This window comes from Theropithecus gelada, chromosome 17 (genome assembly GCF_003255815.1).
Source record: "Theropithecus gelada isolate Dixy chromosome 17, Tgel_1.0, whole genome shotgun sequence".
Lineage (NCBI taxonomy): Eukaryota > Metazoa > Chordata > Mammalia > Primates > Cercopithecidae > Theropithecus > Theropithecus gelada.
In genome coordinates this window covers 77,692,679-77,718,784 of record NC_037685.1, presented here as the reverse complement: position 1 = coordinate 77,718,784, position 26,106 = coordinate 77,692,679, and the positions used below count along the sequence as shown (strand labels likewise).

Genomic DNA, 26,106 nt, shown 5'->3' with positions numbered 1-26,106 from the left:
AATAATGCTTCTGACCGTCTTTGAAGAACTCATGCTTCAAGTTACTTCTCCAATGGTAGAATCTATTAGGTTCACCCATATCACCTCATCCACCCTTCTGAGCCACAGCAAAAGAAGTTGGAAAAGACAACAAGCCATAAAGACTAAACGCTAACTTTCAAAACCTTCTGGGCTACCTCCTACATGCCTGGCACCAACACTACAGATTTGCATTGGTGATTTCTTTATGATAACTCTGCAAGACAGACATTAATATCTCCATTTCACAGATGAGAAAACTAAGACAGAGACAGACTTCAAGTAACGTTTTGACATTAAACAGCTGGTAAGTCCTGGAACCAGGGTTTGAACCACATGTATCTTAGAGCCAGGGCTCTTTCCATAACACTATGCCTCCTCCCATAAATCCCTTACTTAATGGGTGAATATGTTAGGTCTGTGGTCATGATATAGGAAGAGGTCCCATGGCCCCTGGAGTGTTTTGATGGCAAGTCCCATCAACTTCAATGTCAGGTGGGACCAGCAAATCCTCAATTCAATGTCAGGGTTAGCTCTGCCACTCAGCTCATCTTATTCTGGCAGAAAACACCTGGTGGGAACAGGATGAGCCGTCACTGCCTGGCTCTCCTCCTTCTACAGTTTCTTATGATCCCAAAGAAATACACACTTACTTCTAAGCCAGCCACTAGCCTAAAATGGCATCATCCCACCAGCATATTTCATTTTGTTCAGGCTGCTTCTTATATATAAAGTCCTGGCACTACATTGTTTGAGCCTTAAAACTATCTGTGCGTTACTTTAATGTATGAGAGCTTTAAGTTCCCGCATCAGTTTCTTCAGTGTGAAATGGAGACCATCCAACATCTTACAGAGATTTCTTGTTGCTCCTCCCTGGATTATTTACTTTGCAACCATGCTACCGTCTAGTCCATCCTCTCCCTAGAAAACTTCATTCTCTACACACACATATGCCTCAACCCTAGTCCCTCTCCCCTGCCCACTCCACCTGGCTATTCCTACAACTTCACTAAGTCTCGGCGGAAACACCACCATCCCAGGATGTGTTCATGGTGCCCTATTCCCCATCAGGGTCAGTTCTCTTTTCCAGAATCCTGTACCTGCTCCACCACAGGTCCTTATCACCTGAATTCCTCTTTACTTGTCTAAGGACCCACTAGATCAGGGGTTGGCAAACTATGGCCTGCGGGCTAATCCAGCCCGCAGCCAGTTTTTGTAAATAAAGTTTTATTGGCACACAGCCACACTCATTTTTGATGTATTGTCTATGGCTGCATTTATGGTACACAAGCAGAACTGGGTAATCCCAACAGAATCTGCATGGCCCAAGAAGCCTAAAATGTTTCCTCTAGGCCCTTTACAAAACAAGCTTGGAGACTCCTGGGATAGACTGTAAGCTTTTTGAGGACCAGGTCATGTGTCCCGGTGACGTTTTTATCCCCAGGGCCTTGCAGAGATTGCTCATTCAGTATTTATGGAATGAATGAATGAACACAAAAATGAACAAAGTTGCAGTCAAAAGCCAGGAAACTAGACTCTGACCATCTTAAAGAAGAAAAAAAGGGCACATTCTATATACCAAATTGATTGTTTATTGAGAACTAATTTTGAAATATGAAGCCTAATTTTTAAAAATCGTCTTCCGAAATAAAATCATATTAAAGTATTTGTCACCTAATCCAAAACAACTTTCAGTTTCCTAAAATTTTAAAATACCATCCCTACTTTTTCCCCATAGGCAAAGGCAAAAAAACCCTTTGTCCTTATGACTCAATCCGGCATCTACATGGGTTTCGAGAGAGAACCCAGCTCACCACGCACTAGTTTTAATTTCTTACAAACGAATAGCAGCGGGCTATCAAGTGCCTTTATTTATCTCTCTCATTGATGAAATTTATACTCAATTGCCATACATTGTAGTTCTTGCAGGGCCCCTTCCCACCAGCCCCATTTCATAAGTGTCTCCCCCTAAAAGTAACAAACCAGAAATCCACAAATAGAAAAGATGATTAGAAATTAGGTGTCACACATTTTGGAAATTCTGACACTGAGTGGAGGGTTGCCACCAGTTGGAGAAACTGGAGAAAGAGAATACAACTGGCTATTCCAAAAACAAGATGTAAATAGATACTTGGTTCCTTTTATCTGACATTGGAAGGGAATACTGAAAAAATGGTCTTTCTTGTGAGGAGGAGATTTAGGAAGCACAATAAACCATTCAGTGACATCCCTACTTCTCAGACTCTAAGGAGGTCAGCCAGGTATCCCCAGTCAAGCTGCAAGGGCAGGCATCTGCAGGCATCCAGTTAGCATATGGGCTGGTGCACGGGTACCTTGGAGAAAAACCACAGAGAAGCTTAATATTCTGATTAGAAATTAATGGCTTGGCAATGGACAGAACAGTTCATTCAAATTTTTGCCTAAAGGACTAAATTAATTGTGTTCTGCTAGTTACCATATTACTAATGAAAAAATATCATCCAATAAATCCCAAGAAGTGCAGCGCATTAAGAGTACAGACAAATTAATGACACAAAAAAATCAAAGTGTGTGCAGAGAATACTTTGGATGCCAGAATTAAAATATAAACATCTTTTAATTTGTCTTTAACATGTTTTAATTGAACTGTCAACATTGAAAATTAAATCTACTCTTACATGAGTGTCCGACTCAGTTTTTATTGATATTATTTTAAGGTGGCAACCCAGTAAGTTTTCTCTTTTTTTTTCCCCATTTTCTCCCCAGAGAGAAGGGAAAAACCACCACAGTGGTGACCATTAAAGAGAAGCCTCAATGCACTGCAAAGCTGGATGGGAATGCTAAGAGCTCATGAATACAGGTATCAATGGGCTGATAAAAGCTTGGAATAATCACCCAAAATGTGTTTATTAGGCAATTTATGGCTCAGGGTGCTCATTAGACATTGTACAAAGGGATTTTATTGTGTTACAGATTGAAGAGTACAAGATAGCACCAAAAGTAATTCAGTACATCTGTGGGTTATTCATATACAACTGAGGTTAATTAGATAACTTCCACATACCCTGTATTTCACCAATCAACACAAAGTCGGCAGGAAAAGAAACTGACATAACTCAAGATATTGTCATGTAAAGAATGTTTCCTGTTAGCAAATCTGATCTGACTTAGTAGCAAGGAATCTTTATAAATATATTCTTCTAACTATGTGGGTCTTCCACATTTTCAAGTCCCCTGGATTCATGAAAATGTTCAGAAAAATAAGATTTTCTTCTTAGTAGCCATCTGTGAGGGCTGTTTGCATCTTAATAAACTAGAAATTTATCTTGAGGAAGCGAAGTCCATCATCTCCCCAAGCTAAGAAACAGGATTTGGCAAACAGCATGTAAAATAAGGAGGCTGCCTTGACCTTGGAACAAGGCCCTCTCATATTATACAAAGATACCCCTGAATCCAGGGACATTCTGGCTAAGATAAAATTCTTTTTTTCCTTTTAAATGCAAACTGATCACATTGCTCCAAATGCAGATATAGTTACTATATAATCCTTTGAGCTGACTTAAAAATAAAGCAGTTTGCTAGTCAAATGTCAGTGAAAATCAAGGCTAAATGAACATTTCAAATAATCAGAGAAACTACCTTTTTCTAAAATGAGAGTAATCTTCTTCTTGACTCCTGCCATCATAACCCAAGCCCCAGGACCAAGAATGTTCCACGGCTCATGGCTTTATTTGAAAATGAATAGAGTCGAATCTGTCACATTCTGGACCGGCAGTTATTATGTGAGGTGGCAAAAAAGCAATGATCCGTTCCATTGTTCAAAAATAGAAATCTCTCTGGAAAACGCTTTTCTAAGAGCCTCAAGAGAAGACCTAACAAGGAGTTAAGCAGTAAAAACTGGTGTTTAAGCGGCTCCTCCACATGAGGCTCTAACAGCCACGACACCACCTTCCCCGGAGTGGGCCCTTCTGGCCAGAGGGGCTGGCCAGGGTGGAAGTTGGTGGCAACACTGCCCAGTGCCCTTCGCGGCTCCTTTTTTAGGAAATTAGGAGGAATCCAATCGAATGGCCATCAAGACAGTGTGTGTGCTTGTAGATGTCCAGATAGTATCTCCAACTTGGACAACAGCGGTATTATTAAAGCTTTGTATAGATCGAGTTGGGCCAAAATGTTAGTTTTCTGTCTGCCTTGCAAGTGGCCCCTATACAGCTCAACTGTCTAGACCTGAATTAGAATTCTAGTTCAATACTGACCCAGAGGAAAGACTTCCATATGCTAAATCCCTGTCCTCGACACTCCCGTCTGGAGTCCTCCTCCCCTCTGCCCAGGGCAGCAGCTCACCGGGAGAGAGAGGAGGAACTGCGTGGCACTGCTGCTGGCACTATGTGAATGAGGAAGCATGCGGTGTGCATACACTTTGCAGTCGTCATTGTTTTTCAGTAAGTGAGAGGAATTATACTAAACCGTATTCTACAAAGTTTGTGCTTCTGGAAAATCTGATTTGGTAACGTTCAGCTTCAAAACTCGAGAGATTACTGAAGACATGATAGGGATGGAAGTTTGCAAGGCAAAGGCTCAAAGGGAGGAAGGACCCTGCAAAGGTTGAGGGCGACAGAGAACAGCGTTTGGATGCACGTGCAGACGTTATGCGGATAGAGCATTCCAGTGGTAAGTGATATAGACCAGCACTATAAAGAGAATATGGACAAGACAGAAGCCTATAAGGTCCCTGGAGCGGAGGGCAGAAGTTGGTGGTGGGGCTTTCTCCCCGAGTGCCAGCAGAGTGTCAACAGTCTTTCGAATGTGACGAAAATCCAACTGCAGGATGTCATACGGAGAGCAGAGGTCAGCCTATTCCGAGGGCAGCCATTAGAACAGAAAGAGACAGTGCATACAATTAAAAATACACGGAGGAACAGCTAGAAAGAAGCACACATTTTTGGTTACTAGCAAATGGCAGGAGTAACCCCTTATTTCAAGCAGGTAAGACCCTTTCATCATCAAAGATTTTTAAATCCATTATAATAGGAAAATAGTAGAATACCTATTTTGTGCCAATGGGTCAAAGAAATCCTTCACCCACAATCTGGCCCCGGAGGAACGGCATATTCTGCAATTTACACATCATTCTGCCCCACTCACACAGTTTTAATAGTCAAGGGATCATGTGCTCACCAGTGGCATAAAAATAAGAGATTTTCATTTAGGACATTTAAACTTAACCTTACTAAAGGAAAAACTATAAAGTTTACAATGTAATCCCCACCCTTCCTCTTCATTCTCTTAGTGCATCTTTTACCCTGGTCTGTGTAGACTTGGATATAAAGTAGTTCTCTCTGAAAGTTAACACACACATTTAATTTTTTTTTTCATTTTATGCTTGTTGATAAACTCTGGGGAATGCTAGTTCTAAGTACGTCCCTACATGTGTCAGAAAGTTCATTACATTTCATATTTTTGCAACAACACATTAACCAAAAGTCTAGGAAGGGCTTCTTGGATGTGTAGTGAGAGTAGAGAGTAAAAGTACACCCCCACATGGAGTTATTATGTAAACTGCTTCACTACTAAACAGGTTTATTGGGGCAGGGGGAGTAGACCTCTGTGTTTTATCTACTCAACAGTCACCATGTAAGGAAGCAGAACACCTATTTCTCAGCTAACTGCAAACTAAGAGGCTCAGTTTTCTGCGCTGACTTTCAGCAGCCTGTTGCTGTCAGAAAGCAAACAATTGTCTCATACGCTAAATTCCTGAACCAGAAATGACCACAGTTTAAAATGAACAGGAATTCTAATTGATATAGTAGCAAGAAAGAAAAGCTGTGGTTTTGTTTCCAAACTAAACAAAGATTGAAAATATGTGTGATCTATTTCATAAATGCAGTTTTAGTTGCAAATTAGGTGAGGCATTTAAGACAAATGTTACGTATATTTTACATACGTTGCTACACTTTTGTCCTCTATTTTGGCCTCACTGCTAAGCGCTATACATCATGGAGCAGCCCAAAGATGTTTGTAAGTTAGAAGTTTTGCCTCACTTGTGTCTGAAGTTAGCTCGATACCCTCAGTTAAGTAGGAATACTACAAAATTAGGTTGGTTGAATAAGATTAAAAACATTCTAATTGTCTTTTATTAATGAAGTTAGAGATACTCTTAACAAAATATTTTTAAGATGAATAAATCATGTTATATGTATTCAGATACTGCATCTTTTCTCAGTGGATCTGGAAAAATCAAGCTATCACTGTTAGAGTTCTCCCAAGAATGAAAACAGCTACACATAAATTGGATTTCACTGGGAGACAGATGCTGCTCATGGATTAATAGATGAGGAAACATCTAAGAAAAGTTTTCTATTGCAATAAGAATTTTCTATTGCAACGTTGAGCTTGACCAGGGAAATCCAAGAAAAGCAGTCATAAGACAGAAAGCTGATATGCAAACTGAAATGTGATTTTCACAAAACTAGTATTTTCATGGTAAAAGCAGACGATTCTGTCCTCAGCAAGTATTTCAATCCATTTCCCAGAACCCTAAGGAGCATGTCTGGTCTGCTCTCCGGCAGCACCATCAGACAACTAGAGTCAGACCAACTTTGCAGTTTTCAGTAGTACACTCCTCACGGGGGCAGGCAACCCAGACCATTCTTCTCATACAGGAAAAAATTTCATGATGCCACAGACTCTGGGCTTAATTAAAGTGGGTGAGACCTAGAGTGACAGCCTAGAGTGGTTAATTTAAATTAAATCACAATCTCTAAAGAAAAAGGAATGGATCTAAGACTGTCAGGTAGGCAAAAATCGGAAGCACCATGATGAATGTGTGGAGTGTGAGCTGCTGTGGCCATCTGAGAACTGCTCTCTGATTCAACCCTATGTCACACAGCCAACAGTCACATTCAGCCCTTAAAATGGGGCCATGAAGCAAACCGGGGCTGAAATTCCTAATTTCTGACCTGAGACGTTCTGCCCTTTGTGCTTTCCAAAATTTAGCCTTACTGAGAGGGACGTAGAGATTATACTTTATTTCTTTATGAAAATTAAAATTGGAAAATGCTAAAAAGAAAGGAAATTTAAAGAGGCAAAATTTCACCATGTATTTACAGAGCATTTGTAATCACTGCAAGGCATTTATAAAACACAGTTAATTCACTAAGAGTCCCCAGAGGCAAGTGTGGATGCTAGTGCCCATTATAGTGAACAAAAATCACAATCACCAAAGGTTAAGAAATTCACTTAGGTTGCACACAACCAGTGTGTGTGACCGAGATTACTACTGGACCAGGTTCCCCAAATACTATGGACACAAAGAGAAATGTTGATAGATCAGGCAGTTCAGGGTGTACTACAGTCTAAAGTCTAAGAACTAAACATATCTAGGCAGAAGTTTTATTTAAAACTTTGGAATGTATTTACTTTACTAATATAATTTTAATATAGAAAGTCAATATGCTTACAAAGTATTTTTTAATCTAAAATATCTTAATACAAGAATGTTCATGGTCATTCTGCAATATTTAAAGCCATAATTCAGCAATGAGGTATAACTTGGCAGGGAGAGGAGAGAGGTGGGGAAGGATTTCCAGTCTTCTCCAAATATATGACAACTAATTGCCAGTTTTATGGACTTAGAGAAAGTTAAATAGGAATAGCTTGGAAATCAGTTGCATCCTTTATAGCTAGAAAAGAGCCAGATTGGCTGTTTTCAATAAATTATGAATTTAAAAGTTGATGGTAATAAAACAATAAACCTGTCTGATTATTCACCCTTAGAATTAACCAACATAAATGGAAAATTAAAATAAATCTATTAATAAGAATCTCATCCTTCCACAAAGCGTAGTTATGATTTAAATTAACACTAAAGTCATTGACTTGGGGAAGAAAAAGAGGTATAAGGCTCAGAGAAGATAAGGGACCCATTTCTCTTATTCTTAAGATTAAAACAAAAAAATAGTAGCTTCCATGTATAGATTGCCTTTCAAAAACAAAAAACTTCAATCAGTGGTACGTGTAATTTCCTAAACCCTCACAACAGGTGTAAAGTGGGAACACTATTACAACTTTCATATATAAAACCTTTAACACAAAAAATGCAAATATGAAAGTTACAAAAGATAAGGAAAACTCAGCCATAATTCCACTTACATTGACACAATCATCATTAGCATCTGAATGTACTTTAGGGTTTTAAAACTCCCTTTGGCTGATGCAGAAGCTCAAGGATGCCAAGTGACCTGCCCTTGTGCATGTGGAATGAAAACTTTCTGCTTCCTCCAGCACTCTGAGCTGCCCAGATAGGCAGGAAGGAGCCCTAAGCTGTCAAGGAGTCTACCACTGTCAGCTGAGTTGCTGCCTTTAATCTTCTCTATCATTTCTCTGGAAACAGTAAAGAAGATGAAGGGCTGAACATTTACACAACAGAGTACATTTCTATTCTAACTCCCCTCATCTAAAGAGGGCAAGTCTGTTAAATTAAGGACCTCAAGCCTTACAGAAGTTTGAGATCAAAGTTACCTATGTAACATTGAGTAGAAAAATTTCCCTGGTGAACCAAATACATCTCTGTTTCCTAATATTTTGATGCTTCATAAATTAGATTTCTCTCAACCTGAGAGAATATTAATAAGAGCCCTAAAATATCCCTAAATTTGGATCCATTTGAAAACCTGCAACAGTCAACCATGAACTGTACCAACGACGAACATGTAGCCAATCTGCTACATAGAGGTTAGAGGTCAGGAATCTCCAAGAGCACTCAGAAAAGTCAAAGGAAGCCCCAGTGTGTCCATTAAAAGCCTCAGGGGGTCAAGGCCTAATTGGAGTCAGATTCTTAGGTGATGCAAAAAATATATCCCCAAGAATTTGGAAGCCCACCAAGGCCTGTCTTCAAGACCAAGTTGATGCTTGCACTAGAGGTCGAAGACAGCTGCAGAGTCTGACCACTAAGCATCAACACCACAAAGAGATGTGGGATGGTACGTAATGCTGCTTATAATCCTGAATGTAGCCAATGTGAAAAAGTTGCATTTACGAAATCAGCCACACCAGAACTACTGTCTTCTACCCTGTTGTAAAAAGTGGGCTTAAAATACCACCAAGGGCTGGGCACAGTGGCTCATGTCCGTAATCCCAACATTTTGGGAGGCAAAGGCGGGAGGGTGTCTTGAGCCTAGGAGTTCGAGACCAGCTTGAGTAACATAGTGAGGCCCCGTCTTAAAAAATCACAATACATTTTTTAAAATGTCATGGAGGGACAGTCTTACCCATTAACCTTTACGATTTATTCGGTGAATTTAGGTAGTATACTACCTAACCTGCATAGACACATTTCCTGGATATTAGAGAAACTACAGAGTGATTCCAGCTGCGGAAGCACAGAGACGTGTGTCATGAACCGTGACCCACCCTGGGGCAAATGCCTGGGACTGTGTTTATGGGGACTTCTAAAGAAAATCATTTATTATTCTTTCCATCCCATTTTCTTACTTTACATGTAATAGTTTAACTAAATCTGCTCAGCTACTGTATTCCATCTATAGGAACGTGAAAAAATTATACAAACTGCTGACCCTGACTTTGGTTTGTAGTTTCAAACTGTGATTCTATTACCTAGGACAACAAATTTTAGACTTAAGAACACAGCTGTGACTTTTCAGTATCTACAGGATGATTTATCATCGTCAATTAGATATTTAGCTTCTAAAATGCAGAACTCAAGATCTCCGTGGCTTGTGTGTGGTTAGATAAGTTATAGATGGAGAAGTAGAAAAAGCTGGCAAATTAGAGGGAGGTATGACTACTAGGAAATCAATGAGTATTTTATTTCTCAAATACTAAGCTTGATGCAATAAGAAAAAGTAATGATATAGGTCCTCTTTTTTTTTAGGTCTTTAAAAATGTCTTTTAAAATGTCTAATTGTAGATGGAGAATTTCTGCAAGTGGTCTTGTGATATAATTATCTTTTTAGTGTAAATCATCAATTGTACTGTGCCACATACACACTCAGACATCATCCCTCCTAGGTAGTGAAGGAAGTATAAATATCTAAGGTGGGGTGGGGAGGTCATTTGGTCCCTCAACTTAGTGTTGTATTCCTAAGGTAAAAACATTTCATGTACTCTATGAGATGAAAACATGTTGTTTTGAGTATACAGGAAAATGCCAATTGCCTTGCAGTAGGAATTTCTGATTTGTCACTAAATATTCTTTACTTACTTTAACATTCTCATTAAACAAGTTCAACTGTTAATACACTTTTTGTCTAGTAGCAGTGAATTTAAATTCTAGTCACCAGTAAAATGCTATTGGATTATCCATCAGGATAGATACATATGTGTACACACACACACAGCAAACTTGAAAATCACCATGGCCAGGTGCGGTGGCCCATACCTGTAATCCTAGCACTTTGGGAGGCTGAGGCAGGCGGATCACCTGAGGTTGGGAGTTCGCGACCAGCCTGGCCAACATGGTAAAACTCTGTCTCTACTAAAAATACAAAACTATAGCCGGGCGTGGTAGTGCACACCTGTAATCCCAGCTAGCCAGGAGGCGGGGGCAGGAGAATCGCTTGAACCTGGGAAGTGGAGGTTGCAGTGAGCCGAGATCGTGCCACTGCACTCCAGCCTGGCCAGGCAACAGAGTGAGACTCTGTCTCAAAAAAAAAAAAAAAAAAGAAAAAGAAAAAGAAAATCACCTCAAGCCTTAAAAATAATTCCAAAAATATGCTAAATGATACTAAACATAGTTAAATGGGACACTGCCAGAAAAAGATCATTTACTGCCTGGATTTGAACCTTCTTGGGAGTTATAAATTGTACATTAGTGCCAGGGGCATCTTGAGAAATGATGATAAATTTTGCTCTGGATTTTTATGGTAATTTAATTTCCTTTTCTCCACTTTAAAAGGAAATCTTAATTACCAGTCTTTACTCACAACAATTGGTTAAGGGTATTTCCATTTTATTTTATATTACTGTAAGCCAAAAAAACATTGATGAGTTTTGAAAACCACAGGGAGTTAGGTCATAACCTAATGACCTAAAGCACCGATGAAGTGCTTTCTAGCACAGACACGAATAATTTATCATCTGAAGCTTGCCCTGAGAGTTTTGATTCACACATGGGAAATCTTACTAGCCCATGACAGAATCGAATCATTAGAAAAGGTATGTAAGTGCGTTCACATATATATTCAAAGCCAAGAAATGTATAGGCAATATTAAAATGTACACACACAATAGACACGCAGATTATAACATTGCTGAAAGCAGAATAGATCACAAAGACAGTCCATTATATAAAATTCACACTCTTTATAAAATAAATTTGTAAGCTTCCTTGTATTGATATAGCTCTGACTTAGAGATGTTTTAAATAATGCTCTTCCTCAAATACGATGAGAAGCCTACCACTATCCCCCACCTCTGAATCCCACCAAGCTGAAAGAAAGGAAGAAAGGATAAAAAAAGGAAGGAATGATGGAGAAAGGGAAAGGGAAAAAAGCCTTTGTCAATCTCAGTAATTCCTATCACTGAGTAGAATTATATTGAAATATAATTCTTTATATACTCAAAAACAGTATCTCGTGTATTTTTAAAATTGCTTTATCCCTGGGATATTAAGAAAGAAGAAATCATAAGAAATAAACTTCTATCAATTTCTGTTTATCACAATGAGGATAAACTTCTCAATTTATAAGGCTACTCCATATTCTGAGTGGATTGCTTCATGTCTGCCTAAGAAATCAGTTTATGTTACTAAAAGCAAAGTCTTTAAAAGCCCCCAGCCATCTGCCTGAGGCTGAGGCTGGGTCTGAGGTTGGAGAGAGAAAAAGTAGCAAACTACATGTAATTGAACTGCCTATTGGGCTCAAAGCAAACTGAAGGCAAAAATGAAATGCAAATAGTTAACAAACTGTAAAGCAACACACAAACACTGCTATCATTAATGATAATGATTAGTGCTAATAACAATAACCATAATATTTCCAATGTTGATTTTTTTAATCCACATATGGAAAATACAGCTACAGGGAATGATAATCAACAATCAGTAGGTCTTTGCTCAACAGCCTGGGATAAGAAAACCATCAGCTCCAAATTTCTATTCTATGAAACCTGAGAGAAGATTCTCTTGCAGCCTCAGCAACTTCTGTCCTTAAGAGAATCAAGCGGATTAAACATTTTTTTTCAAGTCTGAAATTTCACACTTACTTCAAAATCTTACATTATTTTACTTTTTCCTCAGAATTGAACATATTGCCTAGTCATTTTAATTTCAGTGCAATAGAGTAATTTAGATTAAAAGTTTATATAATTTATTCAATATTAGTTCTCAAGAAAGGTTGAGACAAAAAAGCAAGTACAAAGCTTTGCATCGATTCCATGGTGCAAACTCATATATTAAATAAAATTTTTACTAGAACACAGTGATAGGAAGTAAGTTTGATCTTACCTCTGGTACTCCTAATTTTCGGCATGCTTCCAAAAAGTTCTCCACATTTCTTCTGCATTTGGCCATGCTAAGTTTGGGCTATAAATGCAAACATACAGAAATAATGTATTATTAAAAGAGAAACCATTTTAATAACATGGTAAATTTTAAACTTTCTAAATGGCACAAGCAATACATGTTTATTGGAGAAAAAGAAAATAACACATAAGCAAATAGAAGAAAACAAAATATCACCCAGAAACATCCATCTTAGATTAAAAACTGTTAATATTTTAGATTATATTCTTCCAGACATTGTGTTCATATATGCATACATAGATATACATATATGCCTATGTGTATATATAGATGTATGTATATCATGTATATACGCTGATGCGTATGTATGCAAAATTTTCTGCATACATATGTATATATGTGTATGTTTATAGTGTTTATATATATGCACATACACACGTATATATAGTTTTTATGGGATCATACTGTTGTGTAACCTGTTTTAGTTCGCCTAAAGTACACCATAAACATCACCTTCCCCATCAACAAATATATTTCTATATAAAGGGTTTAAATTCACCAGACCAATTAACCTCCTTCCCACCAAAGCCATGGATATAGAGGCAATGTCACGGTAAACAGTACTGAAAATGGTGGATGTTCAGGACTTAACCAAAAGCTTCTCACAATTGTATTAACCTTGGCCTCTGAGGTGTGGGGTGGGTAACAGGCACATTTCACATATATACTATACTTTTTTACATGGTATGTTTTGAACACTTTGCTGCTAAATTGTAATAGCATTAAGGAGTCTCATTCATGTTCCCCTCCCCACTATGTCCCCAGCATCACCAATGAGTCCTTGAGTGCAGGGACTGATCAAGAAATTGTTGAAGTCATGACTGCTAACCAACCCGTTGACAGGTTATTCATAATATTTTTCATAGAACTCACATCTTTTCAGGGCTATCCTAAAATCCTCAATGATGAATAGAGGAAAAAGATTCAATTTAGAAGGGAAGTTACCAACTAAAAGAAGCTTTCTGAAAGACTTGTCACTGTTTAAATAACCCCTTGAGAAAAAGAAATGTTTATGTTCCTATAGTCTTAAAGTTAGCACCTTGATCAGTCAATCAGTAATTTCTTTTTCTTTATTTTTTTTTCTTTTTCATTTGAGACTGGGTCTCGCTCTTCTCCAGGCTGGATTGCAGTGGCACAATCATGGCTCACTACAGCCTTGAACTCCTGGGCTCAAGCAATCCTCCCACCTCAGCCTCCCAAGTTGCTGGGACCACAGGTGTGTGCCACCATATCCAGCTAATTTTTGTATTTTTCATATTTTTGTATTGTGTGGTTTTCTATTTTTTTCCAGAGGCAGAACCCCGTCTTTACAAAAAAAAACAACTCCTGAGCGCAAGTGATCCACCTACCTTGGCCTCCCAAAGTGCTGGGTTTACAGGCGTGAGCCACCATGCCTGCCCAGTAAGTTATTTAAAGTGATTTGCTTGATATTGAAATAAAATTATGTTTCTGTCATTTATATATTTATTTTAAAATAGTCTCTCATTTTACAGTGAAAATGTTGCTTCATTCAGAGCCACTCGTTCATTCCTTTTCTGCCTTATAATGGTTTGGGGCCCAACGGAAAAGATTTGAGCAAGGTCCCACTGACACCACTGACATCCTAAACCAACAACAGTGACCCCTAAAAGTCTGTTTTATGTCAGTTAGTTTCCCTTTGGTGTTACTTACAACCGCTGGTGACGGGACATGGATGCTTGCAACCGACCGTGGGCGGATGTGGTTGACCAGATGGCAGAGGACAACACCATCCATGAGTGCTGCCCCCAGGTCTTCATGTAGACTGACCTTCAATCTCATCTCAATGCTCTGTTGGGGAAATCAGAAGGAAGTCAGTTGCTATGAACACTGAGGTAACTGTGGGTAAAAATACATTTATGGGTATTTATGAACTGAGGCACTAATTTCATTATGGGAAATTAGGATAACAATGCCTAGAAAACAATGACATTATTTAACTGTTTCCAAACAGTATCAAAATCCCTCTTAATAAAAACAAATTTAGGTGAGTGTAAAATTTTTAATAAACGGAATGAATGGAATAATGGAATCACTTTTTGAGTGTGATAAATAAAAACCAAATCTGACTAGTTCAGGCAGTCTGCATGGGGCAGAAGAGGGATTAAGAAATGTTTTTCTCTGCCAGCCACTGCGCCTGGCCAGAGAAAAACATTTCTTAATCCCTCTTCTGCCCCATGCAGGGATTACAGGCCCAGTGGCCAAAGTGCCTGTAATCCCAGCACTTTGGGAGGGCAGATCACCTGAGGTCAGGAGTTCAAGACCAGCCTGGCCAACATGGTGAAACCCTGTCTCTACTAAAAATACAAGAATTAGCCAGGCGTGGTGGCAGGTGCCTGTAATCACAGCTACTTGGGAGGCTGAGGCAGGAGAATCACTTGAACCTGGGAGGCGGAGGTTGCAGTGAGATGAGATCACGCCACTGCACTCCAGCTTGGACAACAGAAAAAAAAAAAAGAAATGCTTTTCTCTTAGGCAAGGCGTGGTGGCTCACGCCTGTTAACCCCAACACTTTGAGAGGCCGAGGTGGGCGGATCCCTGAGCTCAGGAGTTTGAGACCAGCCTGGACAGCATGGCGAGACCCTGTCTCTACCAAAAATACAGAAAATTAGCTGGGTGGGATTACGCGCACCTGTGGTCCCAGCTACTTGGGGGACTGAGGTGGGAGGATGTCTTGAGTCCAGGAGGTGGAGGCTGCAGTGAGCCAAGATCATGCCTTGGCACTCCAACCTGGTTGACAGAGTGAGATCCCGTCTCAAAAAAAAAAAAAAGAAAGAAAAGCAAAGAAAGAAATGCTTTTCTTTTCTCTTGGACTATTTTTAATTGATAAATCAATTTTTGTTCTTTTAAAAAATTTAACTTTTGGTTTTTGAGATAATTCTAGATTCATATGCAATTGTAAGAACTAATACAGAGAGGTTCCATGTACCCTTTGCCCAATTTCCTTCAATGGTAACAACTTTCAAAATAACCAGAATATTGACATTGACAAAGTCAAGATGCACAAACATGCCCACCAGCACAAGGATCCCTCATGTTGCCCTTTTATTGACACATCCTCTCAGCTACTCGGGAGGCTGAGGCAGGAGAATCGCTTGAACCCAGGAGGCAGAGGTTGCAGTGAGCCGAGATTGCGCCACTGCACTCCAGCCTGGATGATAAAGCAAGACTCTGTCTCAAAAAAAGAAAAAAAAAATTATAGACACATCCCTTTCCTTCCCACCCCAAAGTTCCTCTTCTACCTTGCTCCTATTCTCCTTTCCTTCTGGGTCTGGGCCTCCCATGACATGAATGCTGGATCATTTATTACACTTCCACAGGTCCCGAGGCTCTCCGTCCACTGATTTTTCAATCTGTTTTCTCTCTGTCGTTCAGATTAGATGATTTCTATTGTTCTCTCTTCTAGTTTCATTCCAGTTCTTTCCTTTATCATCTCCATTCTGCTATGGAGCCCATCCACTGGGCTTATTTTCAATAATGTATTTTTTAGCTCTCAATTTCCATTTGGTTTTTCTTCATGTCTTCTATTTCTTTGCGGAGATTTTCTAGTTCTCTGCTGGGGTATTCTTTTCCTTTCCTTTGACCATGTGCATCATTGTTCACTGAAGCATTTTCATCATGGCTGGTTTAAAAATATCTGTCAAATAATTCTAACATCTCTGTTGTGTTAGTGATGTCATCTGTAGATTGTCTTTTTTTCTTACAGTTTGAGATCTTCCTCGTCCTTGGAATGATGAGGGATTTGCAATGGAAACCTGGATATTTTTGTATTATGAGACTCTGGATCCTATTTAAATGTTTTAGTTGGCTTTTTTTTTTTTTTTTTTTTGACACTGCTCTAGCAGGGGAAGGTGGCTGCCACCACCTTGTTACTGCCAGGTGAATGTAGGCATCTGGCTTTCCCACTGGGTGTCAACTGGCCAGGGAGTAGGGGTAGGGGAAGGTGCCTCCTTACTGCTCAGTGGATGTGGGAATCCAGGATTCCCATGTGGTCTCCACTGAAACTCTGGAAGCAGATGAGCTTCCTTACTGACCAGTGGGGATGAAATTTCTGGCTCCTGGCTTGGTCTTCTCTGACACCACCCCAGCAAGGGGAGAAGTCTCATTTGACTCAGCCCTTGCTGGTGTGGGTGATGGGGGACCACAGTATTTCCTGTGGTGTTCAGCTGCAGTAGCACACTTATGGTCTAAAACTTTTCTGTCTTGCTGGGCTGTCCCTTTCCTGGTTATTTGGTTAGAGAAAGTCAGCTTTTATTGTTGTTTTTCTAAAGTCTGTGCCCATTACTTTTTCTGGGTTCTCAGTGACTTCAGCTCCAAGTCTGGATACATGAGGCAAAAAGAAAGTCCCCTGGAGCTCACCACGATGGCATCCCTCAAGTCTCAAGGACCCTAATCAGTCTGTCTTCTCTTTACCTTCCAGAATGTTCTTATGTTTGTTTCATTTATGTCTAGGGGTTTTAGGTGTACTTAGTAGGAAAAATAGGAAAAAGTATGCCTACTCCATCCTCTTCGAAGCAGAAGTAGACAAATCAATTTTCAAAACTTAACTAGGGCTTTTGCAACAAAAACTCCTTTTTTTTTTATTATTATACTTTAAGTTGTAGGGTACATGCGCACAACCTGCAGGTTTGTTACATATGTATACATGTGCCATGTTGGTGTGCTGTACCCATTAACTCATCATTTACATTAGGTATATCTCCTAATGCTATCCCTACCCACTCCCCCCACCCCACGACAGGCCCCAGTGTGTGATGTTCGCCTTCCTGTGTCCAAGTGTTCTCATTGTTCTGGATAACAGCCTATGAAACGATGACTTGATTTGGTGATTTTAATAAATGAAAACTTGAAAACAGTGCATGCAATAGTGTTATATAAATTTCTTTCAGAAGTGTCCTGTGTGTGGACAATTTTTTTAGGTACTCTTTCAGGCTCTAATTTTATATCACTAAATTAAGCCATAAATGATCACTATGACCCATGCTTAAGATAAAATTGTTAAGATATCACTCCCTACGGGGCATATCTCAGCTTCTGATCTTCTTCGCATAGATTTTATAAAGTTCACCTTCCCAGTTTACATTACATCCAGACGGTCCTGGCAAATGACAGAGGTTTGACTTTCCCTTTGTGTTTGCTGAATCACCACAGTGGCTTAAAGTGGTGGTAAGAGTTTTTTTGTTTTCTTTTTAAAATTACTTCCTCCTGATTCTTTGCTAAACCATATAAAAAATATCATCTGCTCTAACAAAGAGGCTGACCTATCCTAATTCAATTTAATCTGAATTTTGTTTCTAGGGCTCACTGCTCATTTGTAGAACTCATCGCTCTCTGAAATTGTGTATTTGTTTCCGTCTTATTTACTATCTCTCCCCAACAGATTATAAGCTTTAGAACAGCAGCGAGCTTTTTGTTCTCTCCTACATCCATTACCTAGAATACAGCCCGGTAGAGAGTGACAGTCAATACATACTTGCTAACGAAAGAAGATTTAACATCGAATCTATCTCCTCCAAGAATCTCTCTTTCTTTTTTGAAAAAATTTATTTTAGATTCAGGGGGTACATGTGCAGGTTTGTTACATGGGTGTATTGTGTGATATTGAGGTTTAGGCTTCTAATAATCCTGTCACCTAAGCCGTGAACATAGTACCCAATAGGTAGTTTTTCAACCCCCGTCTCTCCCCTTTTGGAATTCCCAGAGTTTGTTGTTTCCATCTTTGTGTCCGTGGAAATCCAGTGTTTAACTCCCCCTTATAAATGAGAACGTCGTATTTGGTTTTCCGTTTCTGTATTAATTTGCTTAGAATAGTGGCCTCCAGTTGCAACCATGTTGCTGCAAAGGACATGATTTCATTCTTTTTTATGGCTGTGTAGTATTGCATGGTGTATATGTACCACATTTTCTTTATCCAATCCACTGTTGATGGGAGCCTGGGTTGATCCCAAGTCTTTGTTTCTGTGAATAGTGCTGTGATGGACATATGAGTGCAGGTGTCTTTTTGGTAGAACAATTTATTTTTCTCTGGGTATATACCCAGCCACGGGATTGAAGCATTGAATGGTTGTTCTACTATTAGTCAAGAAGCTTTCTTAGACTCTTTTAGTTCATAGTTATGACACTTCTTTTTGAACATTAAAAACTCATGCAGCAATTCATAATGTGCTGTCTTTAATAGCTAATACCGATGTTTTCTTCCTTGGTGATTGACTCCTATACTGTTATTTAACCTTCCATATATTTAGGTATGATCTTCCTAACCTGACAAAAAGACCATACAGGTAGACAAATACCTACAGAGTGCCCACTGGGAACTAAGAAATACGACAAGGAATAAGACAGCCATGGTCCCCGCCATCTCCAAGTTTAAGCTTCAGTGACACCCAGCACAAGACTTCCTCTTTGGTAGAAACTCAAATGATTTGACTATTAGATAACTGAGTTAAAATCTCTGGTCGGTTTGGGGTACAAAGTGAGGATAACTACAAACATTTTAAAATTAACGTAATATTGCTGGGCACAGTGGCATGTGCCTATAATTTATGCCAAGCTACTTGGGAGGCTGAGGCCAGAGGATCACTTCAGCCCAAAAGTTCAAGGCTGCAGTGAGCTATGATCATACCATTGCACTCTAGTCTGGGCAACAGACAGAGGCCCTGTCCCTTAAAAATTAAAAATTGGGCTGGGTGTGGTGGCTTATGCCTGTAATCCCAACACTTTTCTACTAAAAATACAAAAAATTAGCTGAGTGTGGTGGTGCACACCTGTAATCTCAGTTACTCAGGAGGCTGAGGTGGGAGGATCACTTGAGCCCAGAAAGCACAGGTTGCAGTGAGCTGAGATCATGCGACTGCACTCCAGCCGGGTGACAGAGTGAGACTTTGCCTCAAAAAAAATACACACACACACACACACACACACACACACACACACACACACACACACAAATTTAATATTATTAAGTAAATAAATGACAGGGCATTAAACTATGCCTGAATTGAAATAGTGCCAGCATTTATATGTATGTATTATTTTTTATTTACTACTATCTCATATATTCCTCACAAAACTCCACTAAGATCAATTAGAACCATGTTTTTTTTCTCTAAGAGACAAGGTCTCACTGTGGTCACCCAGGCTGAACTGAAGTGGTATAATCATAAATCACTGCAGCCTCCCATTTCTGGGCTCAACAGATCCTCTCACCTCAGCCTCCCAAGTAGCTGGGATTACAGGCATACGCCACCACGCCCAGCTAATTTTTGTATTTTTAGTAGAGATGGGGTTCACCATGTTGCCCATACTGGTCTCGAACTCCTGGACTTAAGTGATTAGGCTGCCTCCACCTCCCAAAGTTCTGCAATTACAGGCATGAGACAATGTGCCTAGCCAAACCATTTTTTTAGTAAATAAAGAAACAGACTCAGCATGGGTAAGTGGCTTGCCCAACATCCAGCAGTCAATGACCTGGCTAGATTTGAAATTAGGACTGCTTGCAATGTTTCAAAGTCTGTTTCTTAAAAATATAGACTGTTGCTTAAATTCTGAAAATTCTCCTTTAGTTACATAACATTTCTTGGGTACCTCACGAAGTTGTTCCACCAGCTCTTTCTCTTCTCTCATCTGCTCCATTTTCCTCCGGATTGTAAACTGTGGGTCTATAGATTCCAAATTTCTCTGAGGTCTTAGAAACACTATAATAGAAAGGGAAAAATGCCTTCATGTAGTGCCTTGTCACATACGGCTATTCATATTAAAATCAAACAGTATTTTAATTTATCCAAAATAATTCATTTACCACTCAAAGAAACAAAGAAATTCCAAATCCACAAGAAAAGCCTGGCTCAAGTATTTTAAAAGAGACTATATTTTAAATTATACTAGGTTGAGTGGACTAACAAGCTGTATTTTTCGGTGATAATAAACTGAACCCAGGGTAAGGTCTGGGTCATTGGGACCGTTCCAAGTCACTGGTCTGACAGATGTCCTACTTCACTCATCTTCCCACTGTTTTCATTCTAAGTTTTTATTTACACTCAATCCTTTCATTAAATTCAGATAATTTATTTCCAATAAGGTTCTAGAACTGTTGTATGTATTTAAAAAAGCAAAGTTAATGTTTTTGTTGGCATCAAGTTTTTCATAAGCCTGAGTTAAGAACTAAGTGATGATTACATATTTGAGGGTGCGGTGGAAAAATTCTGCCTTCTAGACTGTCACTGACAGACGATCGAAAAAGTCAGCTCTTTGGAGACGAGCAAGGACTCCTTTTAGGAAGCCTGTCAAGATTAGAAGTAGCTGAAGAGCTCATCGTTGGCTTCAGGTTCTTGAAGTTACGACCTCCAAGAACAGTAACAGCGATGCTCCCTCTGAAATGGGCTGAGCAAACACATGCCCTTCCCTCTGAAGGAAAACATCTTGTAGAGACCGATCAAGAAGGTAAATCATGTTCTATGTATTGGAGAATGACTACAGCAAGAGTTTTAATTAATTTTTTAATGATACAAAGCCCAGGGCAGATTTAAACTTGAATTTTTTTCTTCCTAGAGATTTTTATCCTCGCACATAAGACGGAAGAAAGAGCTGTTCAGAGCCTTGGTTCCCCCATCCCATAGACTTTCAGATTGAGGTAGGGAGGGAAAGTCTCTCAGAAAATTCTGGGCAGAGAACTCCAATGTTAGAAATCCACACCACATCGAAGGCTGCATGGCGTACTGCAACTGCAGAAGTTTCAATCATGATCATTTAAACGATGCTGAATAAGAAAGAACGTGTAATTTTTATTCTACCTTGACACACATTTCCTGTGGACCACTTTAGAAACTATTTCAATATTTCAGATTCCTAGAAATTAAATATGATTTACAAATTGAATAGTTTGGATACAAAGACTTGAGTCCACTCGGTGTAACCAAAAGTACTGTGCTCGCCTAACTACAATATTTTAATTTCCATTTGTGCCTTTGAACATGCATTCTCTTTCTCACATCTCAGTATTTTCTTTCTAAATTAGTTCTAAGATGCTTGAATTCGCATTCTGATGCTCTATGGAAGATGAGAAAGTTGACATATCTTAAATCGTCGACTTAGAGTTAATGGAGAAAGAGGATGATTTAAGGTACACAAGGCCTGTCGCCTTCTGGAATCTCAGAGAGGAGTCAGCTTGTGGCCTGGGGCCTCTGCTGGAAGCCACTGAGGGAAGTCACAGGCAAAGGACACCGCAGGCAGTCACAGGAGGAATGCCACCAAGTCCCACAAAACCCAAACCTCACAGGATGTAGAACCAGTTGTCTAAAAAGTAAAGCCAAGGTCAGTAAAAGGACAGAGTGATCAGGCAGGGAAAGATGACAAGTTCACAGAGAAAAGGGAACTGAGGAAAACTCTGACAAATTAGGACGCATGGAAAAAACTGGAGAATGCATCACATTTTACACCATTTCAAGCAAAACCAAAACAGAAATATACAAAAATGTAAAATCTAGAACTAATTTGCACCACCAAATTTACCAAAAAAAAGGTCAAGAAATGCAGATAGAGTTGGATAATACATATATATGCCAGCAAGGGGCGCCTCAACACCGTTTGAACAAATCAAATGTTTTCTTTGGAGCTGTTATTTTCCTTTGCCTTTTTTCTGGGGAGTAATCTTATCTAATAATATTTTCAATATGTTTTTATTGGCAGATTTCAATCTGAATATGAAACTATCAGGAAGTGAAATGAACCATGAGCTTTTGTTCAACACCACATTGCCTTATTAGAGCCCTATGTGAGATACCAGGATAACGAGATGGTGTCTGGGTTTTACTTTCCTGGCATCATTTTTAGATTTTGCATTCCTTTGTATCTTAAAAATGTAGCACGCATGCGTGGGCATTTGCTCTATGAATGTTAAGCAATCTAAAGTGTTTTAAAAACCAATTGAACTGTATTTTTTAAAATGAACACTTCAAATATACACAAAATTATCAGAAATAATGACTATATCACTATTAGTTTTCTAAATGTATTCATTACTCTGACATATAAGAGAGCTTAAGGCAATCTCTTTAGGCTCATAATAAATCTACCAAGTACAAAAGTGCTTGCTTATTTTGCTGGGTTTGTTACAACAGAATAGCTTTACTGGAACCATTAAAGTACCTCCGATTAAATTACCTACAGTTTTTTCTTTTCTTTCAAGTCCTATTTAAATAATAAATCCAGTGACCAGTCTGGGTCCAGGCTTCAGGAAATTGATCTACAAAAGAATTATTCTGCTTTTCCTTAATTTCATATCACTAAATTTCAAGAGCTCCCTTACTTAATCCAGAGGAATAAAAGATTAACTTGAGGCCATGAGACAATATTAAGAAGCAGCCCCCACTATGAGCAAATCTTTTCAAGTCAAATGCTCCTGTGACTGTTGAAGTGTAAATAAGAAAAAAGATGGGTGAGAGAGCAGAGTGAGTGTGTGTTATGAGTGTGTTGAAAGAGATGAAGAGGTGGTGATTGGTTTTGGGGGGTGGGGGGGTGGGTGGAGGGACACAGTCTCACTCTGTTGCCCAGGCTGGAGTGCAGTGGTACGATCTCAGCTCACTGCAACCTCAACCACCTGGCTCACGTGATTCTCCCATCTCAGTCTCCTGAGTAGCAGGGACCACAGGCCTACACCACCATGCCTGGCTAAGTTTTGTATTTTTAGTAGAGGTGGGGTTTTGCCATGTTGCCCAGGCTGGTCTGGAACTCCTGGACTCAAGTGACCTACCTGCCTCAGACTCCCAAAGTGCTGCGATTACAGGTGTGAGCCATGGCACCTGGCCAAGGTAGGCAATTTAAGATGAAGGAAAAAAATAAGTTCTGCTTAAATGAAGCCTATAGTTTAATTTACTGTATGCTGTATAAACAACATTTATTTTTATTTTGTTTTGAGATGGAGTCTCACTCTGTTGCCTAGGCTGGAGTACAGTGGCATGAACTTGGCTCGCTGCAAACTCTGCCTCACAGGTTCAAGCGATTCTCCTGCCTCAGCCCCCTAAATAGCTGGGATTACAGGTGCCCGCTACCATGCCTGGCTAAATTTTGTATTTTTAGTAGAGACAGGGTTTCACCATGTTGACCAGGCTGGTCTTGAACTCCTGACCTCAAGTGACCCACCTGCCTCAGCCTCCCAAAGTCCTGGGAATTCAGGCATGAGCCACTGCATCCAGCATAAATAACATTTAAAGAACAGAAAAGATTTGCAAATATACGTAATTTATTTAGCAGAAGAGATTAAGCATGGAATCTGCAGGGTATAATGAAATGCTTATGTAGAATATCAAATTCATCCTCATAGATATAGGTCAAATTCCACTGATCTTTCCATTATTTTCTGCCTTTTCCTTCACTCTTTTCCCCATCCTCATCTCTGAGCTGGGAGTAATCTCTATGTTCTGTGAGCATATACAATTCTTTTATCTGTGTCTCTCCCATGGCACTCACCACTTTCTGTCTTACAATAGAGTGATATTTCGCTCCATTATGGATCTGTAAACATTTATGTCTGTTTCCAACTTGTACCCTCTACTCCTGCCCCACAAAGCAGTGAGTGGAGCAGAATGAGTTTGTTGAATGAGTGAATGAAACAAGTGTTTCAAACACTCCCTCATTTAAAGCTCAGTCTATTTGGAGAACGTCCTTGCAAAGATTATTCTATCCTGATAATCAGTCACCTGAGTTTTTCCTCTTATGAATAATCTCCTAAACTTAGTTTCCAGGTCTGAATGCATTAGACTCTGAAATAAATGTTACATGAAAGCAGACAGATTTTGGCTATCTCTTTCAGAGCTGCATCCATAGTGATGAGCATCGTGCGTAGCACATAATAGGCACTCAGCAGATATTTAAGGATGTGTACAAGAAACCATTTACGTACTTGTTGTGAGAACATCTTTGAGTTAAGCAAACAAAGAAAGCCCTGTGCTCTAAAAATTACCCAAATGCACTTTCTCATTTAATTATTGCATGAAATGCACTCTTCATATGAAAACATTTATACCTAAATTTAACTCAATGAGAGGAGATTCCTTCTCTGTGGAAACATGAAGTTTTAAAATTTAGCTCTCAACTTCTCCTTGGAAGTTAAGAACCTGAACTGGACTTGATGTTTAAGATAGACAAACTCAAAGGCAGCAGTATCTTGGCTTTGAAAAAATATCACGAGCTTTAGATCCAGGCTACTGTGAATCAGAACTCTCACTAGCTGATTCATTCATTCCCTTCTGGTGCCTAAAATTGAACTGGACACATTCTGTGTCCTCAAAATGCTCACATTTCTTCTCTATGGTCTTAGACAATTTACTTAACCTAGTGACTTTCAACCTTACTTGAACACTACATAACATCACATAAAAACAAGTAAAACAAATGACCAGTGCTTAGACTCAATGCTACACCAAATAAATGAGCATTTCTGACTATGGCATGGCCTAAGTGGTTATAGTTTTACAAAATGCCCAGGTGATTCTAATATAAAACCAGAGTTGAGAGCCACTAAAATGCCTCTTATATCCTCAGTTTCTTCATTTTTCTAATGAGAAAAATAATACCTATAGTGCAAGATTACTGTAAAAAATTAAGGAAAATATCTGCAAAGTGGTACAAGATACATGGTTACCTCAGAGACTAATGTAAACTGGTCCATTCATCCATTCTCTGGTGATAACTTAAAGATTAATTTTCAATACGTATAAAGTAGCACCTACAAATTCACTGCAAATGAAAGAGCAAAAATTACCCCCAAGAAGATAGAAACGGTTTTTAACTCCAAAGTGAAGTGAAGAGGAAAGATTCAGTAAGAGGACACAGAGCAGGGGTAAAAGAAGAAGTTAAACCATCAGGTTAAAAACAGAGGTTACAGCCGTCCCATCCAGCTCCAGGGGGGACCCGGACAACCCCACAGACAAACTTCCACATCCTCCTTCATCCACCTCATGCAGCAGAACTTTGAGGACTTTGAGAACTCAAACTCCCAAGGACCTTCTACCCAGGTTGCCAATTTAAAAAAATCTGTTTGAAGAATAAGTTTTAGAGAAATGGGGACTTTAAAATGAGATAGAATGGGAATAAAATATTTGAAAGAATTTAAATAAAAGGATAAGTTTATATAAAGCAAGACAGTGAGCAAGGTAAAAAAAGGACAACTTCACCAAAAATAATAACTAAAAAGTATAAATAAAAGTCAAGTTAGATTACGTTAGGTTGAGCTGGTAATAAGATGATGTTTATTTATAAAGGTTATTTACAAAGATAGCAGCCAATATTGAATAATGGAGAAAATATGAGGAAACAAAACTGATGTAATCAGCTTTGAAATGCCAAGAGAGGCCCCTGAGTAGGATCTTCTGCTTAAGAGGAACCAGTAAGAACAACATAAAAAATAGTCTGTGTTCCTTTCCCAACATTAGCTCACAGACTTGTGAACATACAGTGCAGCTTCTTTAACTAAAAAAAAAAAAGAAAAAACCATTAGAAAATGTATTCCAATCACAGGTCAAAGTTAAGAACAAAGAGAATGAAGATAAACATAAAAG

The 26,106-nt window shown here is 39.1% G+C and overlaps 1 protein-coding gene across 3 annotated transcripts in view; it reads right to left on the bottom strand.

Moving 5' to 3' along the window:
* LRCH1 (leucine rich repeats and calponin homology domain containing 1) overlaps nucleotides 1-26,106 on the bottom strand; it is a 197,950-nt gene that overhangs the window by 6,566 nt on the left and 165,278 nt on the right. For 2 of the 3 annotated variants that reach the window (XM_025364707.1, XM_025364708.1), the window contains 4 exons: nucleotides 20,138-20,247; nucleotides 14,207-14,344; nucleotides 12,458-12,535; nucleotides 1,588-4,848 (listed from right to left, as the gene is read on the bottom strand). In XM_025364707.1, coding sequence (XP_025220492.1) covers nucleotides 4,642-4,848; nucleotides 12,458-12,535; nucleotides 14,207-14,344; nucleotides 20,138-20,247 — 533 coding nt within the window. In that variant the 3' untranslated portion in view covers nucleotides 1,588-4,641. Of the gene's footprint in view, nucleotides 1-1,587; nucleotides 4,849-12,457; nucleotides 12,536-14,206; nucleotides 14,345-20,137; nucleotides 20,248-26,106 lie in introns of those variants that run through there. The other variant, XM_025364709.1, reaches the window with a different exon arrangement.